This window comes from Lemur catta, chromosome 15, assembly GCF_020740605.2.
Source record: "Lemur catta isolate mLemCat1 chromosome 15, mLemCat1.pri, whole genome shotgun sequence".
Lineage (NCBI taxonomy): Eukaryota > Metazoa > Chordata > Mammalia > Primates > Lemuridae > Lemur > Lemur catta.
The window spans coordinates 30,554,338-30,555,766 of record NC_059142.1 but is presented as its reverse complement, the minus strand read 5'-3'; the positions used below and the strand labels follow the sequence as shown (position 1 = coordinate 30,555,766).

The 1,429-nt window shown below is 44.6% G+C and overlaps 1 protein-coding gene across 1 annotated transcript; it reads right to left on the bottom strand.

Moving 5' to 3' along the window:
- Positions 1 to 316: 316 nt before the first annotated feature.
- Positions 317 to 598, bottom strand: SMIM36 (small integral membrane protein 36). Its single transcript, XM_045525266.1, has one exon. It carries the CDS (start codon positions 596 to 598, stop codon positions 317 to 319), a length of 282 nt encoding a protein of 93 aa, XP_045381222.1.
- Positions 599 to 1,429: the final 831 nt, after the last annotated feature.

The window sequence follows — 1,429 nt, the reverse complement described above, 5'->3', positions numbered from 1 at the left end:
GCCCCAAAGTCAATCTCTCCTACAAGTTGCAAGGACAGCATCATCAGGAATGTAGCAATCACCAGCTTCACTATACAATAGTATTACTGGCATTTTGCCTTTGGAGAATTTGACCAAAGACCACTCTGAGCTTCTTACCTTAAACAGTTGCTTTATCCACAAAGAGGGTGATGAGAAAGCAGCAAGTAAGACAGAGGTCCCAGTTCCTTAGCCAGGCAGCACCTATGTGCTGAGAGAATTGGAGCCATAACAGGGAATGGTTTGTTCTCTATTGAAAGTCTGTCTGGTGGTCTCTCCCCAACGTCCTCCGTCAGCCTCACACCATGGTGCTTTTCTTCCCTAGCAGAGCACGATCCCCCAGATGAAGACCAGACCCCCTTGCCCAGTGGGCCCCAGGAGCACTTTGCTGCATCACCACCAGGTGGATGGAGGGCTGGGCATCGAGAGTGGCCTCAGGAGCGTACTCCTTGCTGGGGTCCTTGCCTCGGCAGTCGTACAGCACACAGGAGATAAGGAAAACCAGGAGCAAGATGACGTAGCTCGCAACTAGGATGATCAGGTTCAAGGTGACAGGGTCGATCTCCAGGTAGAACTCCATCACCTCTGTCACAGAAGGGAGGTGGGTCTACAGACAGGCGGCTGGGGACAGTTTGGGCATTGCAGGGAGCAAACCCTAGCTCATTGGAATAGCTACATTGGCTCTGGAGTAAAAATACATTAATCCCCACTGCTCCGGGAGACCTCTAGGATTAAAGCTGCTCGGTTTAATAACTTAAGCTCTTTCTGCTAATACCACAGCCACAAAAACATAGAAGCTGTTTCTCTTCAATTCACCTACAAAGAGAGAAAAAGAGCAAGAGAGAGATGGTTCGCGTGTTATGGAATTATGGTATATAAGTAGAGAGTTTATATCATTCATTGTCTAGACAGGCGGTTTGGTGAGCCAAAAATCAGTGCTATTAACAAGCACACCAAGACAACAGTTAAAAAACCAGATTGTCCTGGACAAATTGTGAAGTATGGTTATTTTTATATAAGGGAAGTTTAATACCAAGTATGGCATAATTTGAGTGGTCAGATCAGTGGGCTTTGGAAGTGGATGTGTTTCTTTAACAAGATGAAGATACCAGCACCTGATATTTTCACACTTTCTTCATTTGTTGTTATTTTTTCATTCATTAATTCAAAAATACTTTTGGGCACCTCCCGTGTTTCAGGCACTGTGCTAAGCCATGGGGATATGGCAATGATAAGACAGAAAAACATTTCGGAAAGACAGCTGTTAAATCTTTGCACAAGCCACCACTTAAAAACAGTGGAAATCAGTTTATAAAGGACCAATAGAGGGTAATAGGGGAGAGTATCTCAATGTAGGTCTAAAAAAAACTTCCATGAGGAAGCAACATTTAACCTATGACCTGAAGGATAA

Bases quoted from the DNA above. Each gene is read 5' to 3' on its own strand.
- SMIM36 (XM_045525266.1), bottom strand. From the start codon at position 598: ATGGAGTTCTACCTGGAGATCGACCCTGTCACCTTGAACCTGATCATC.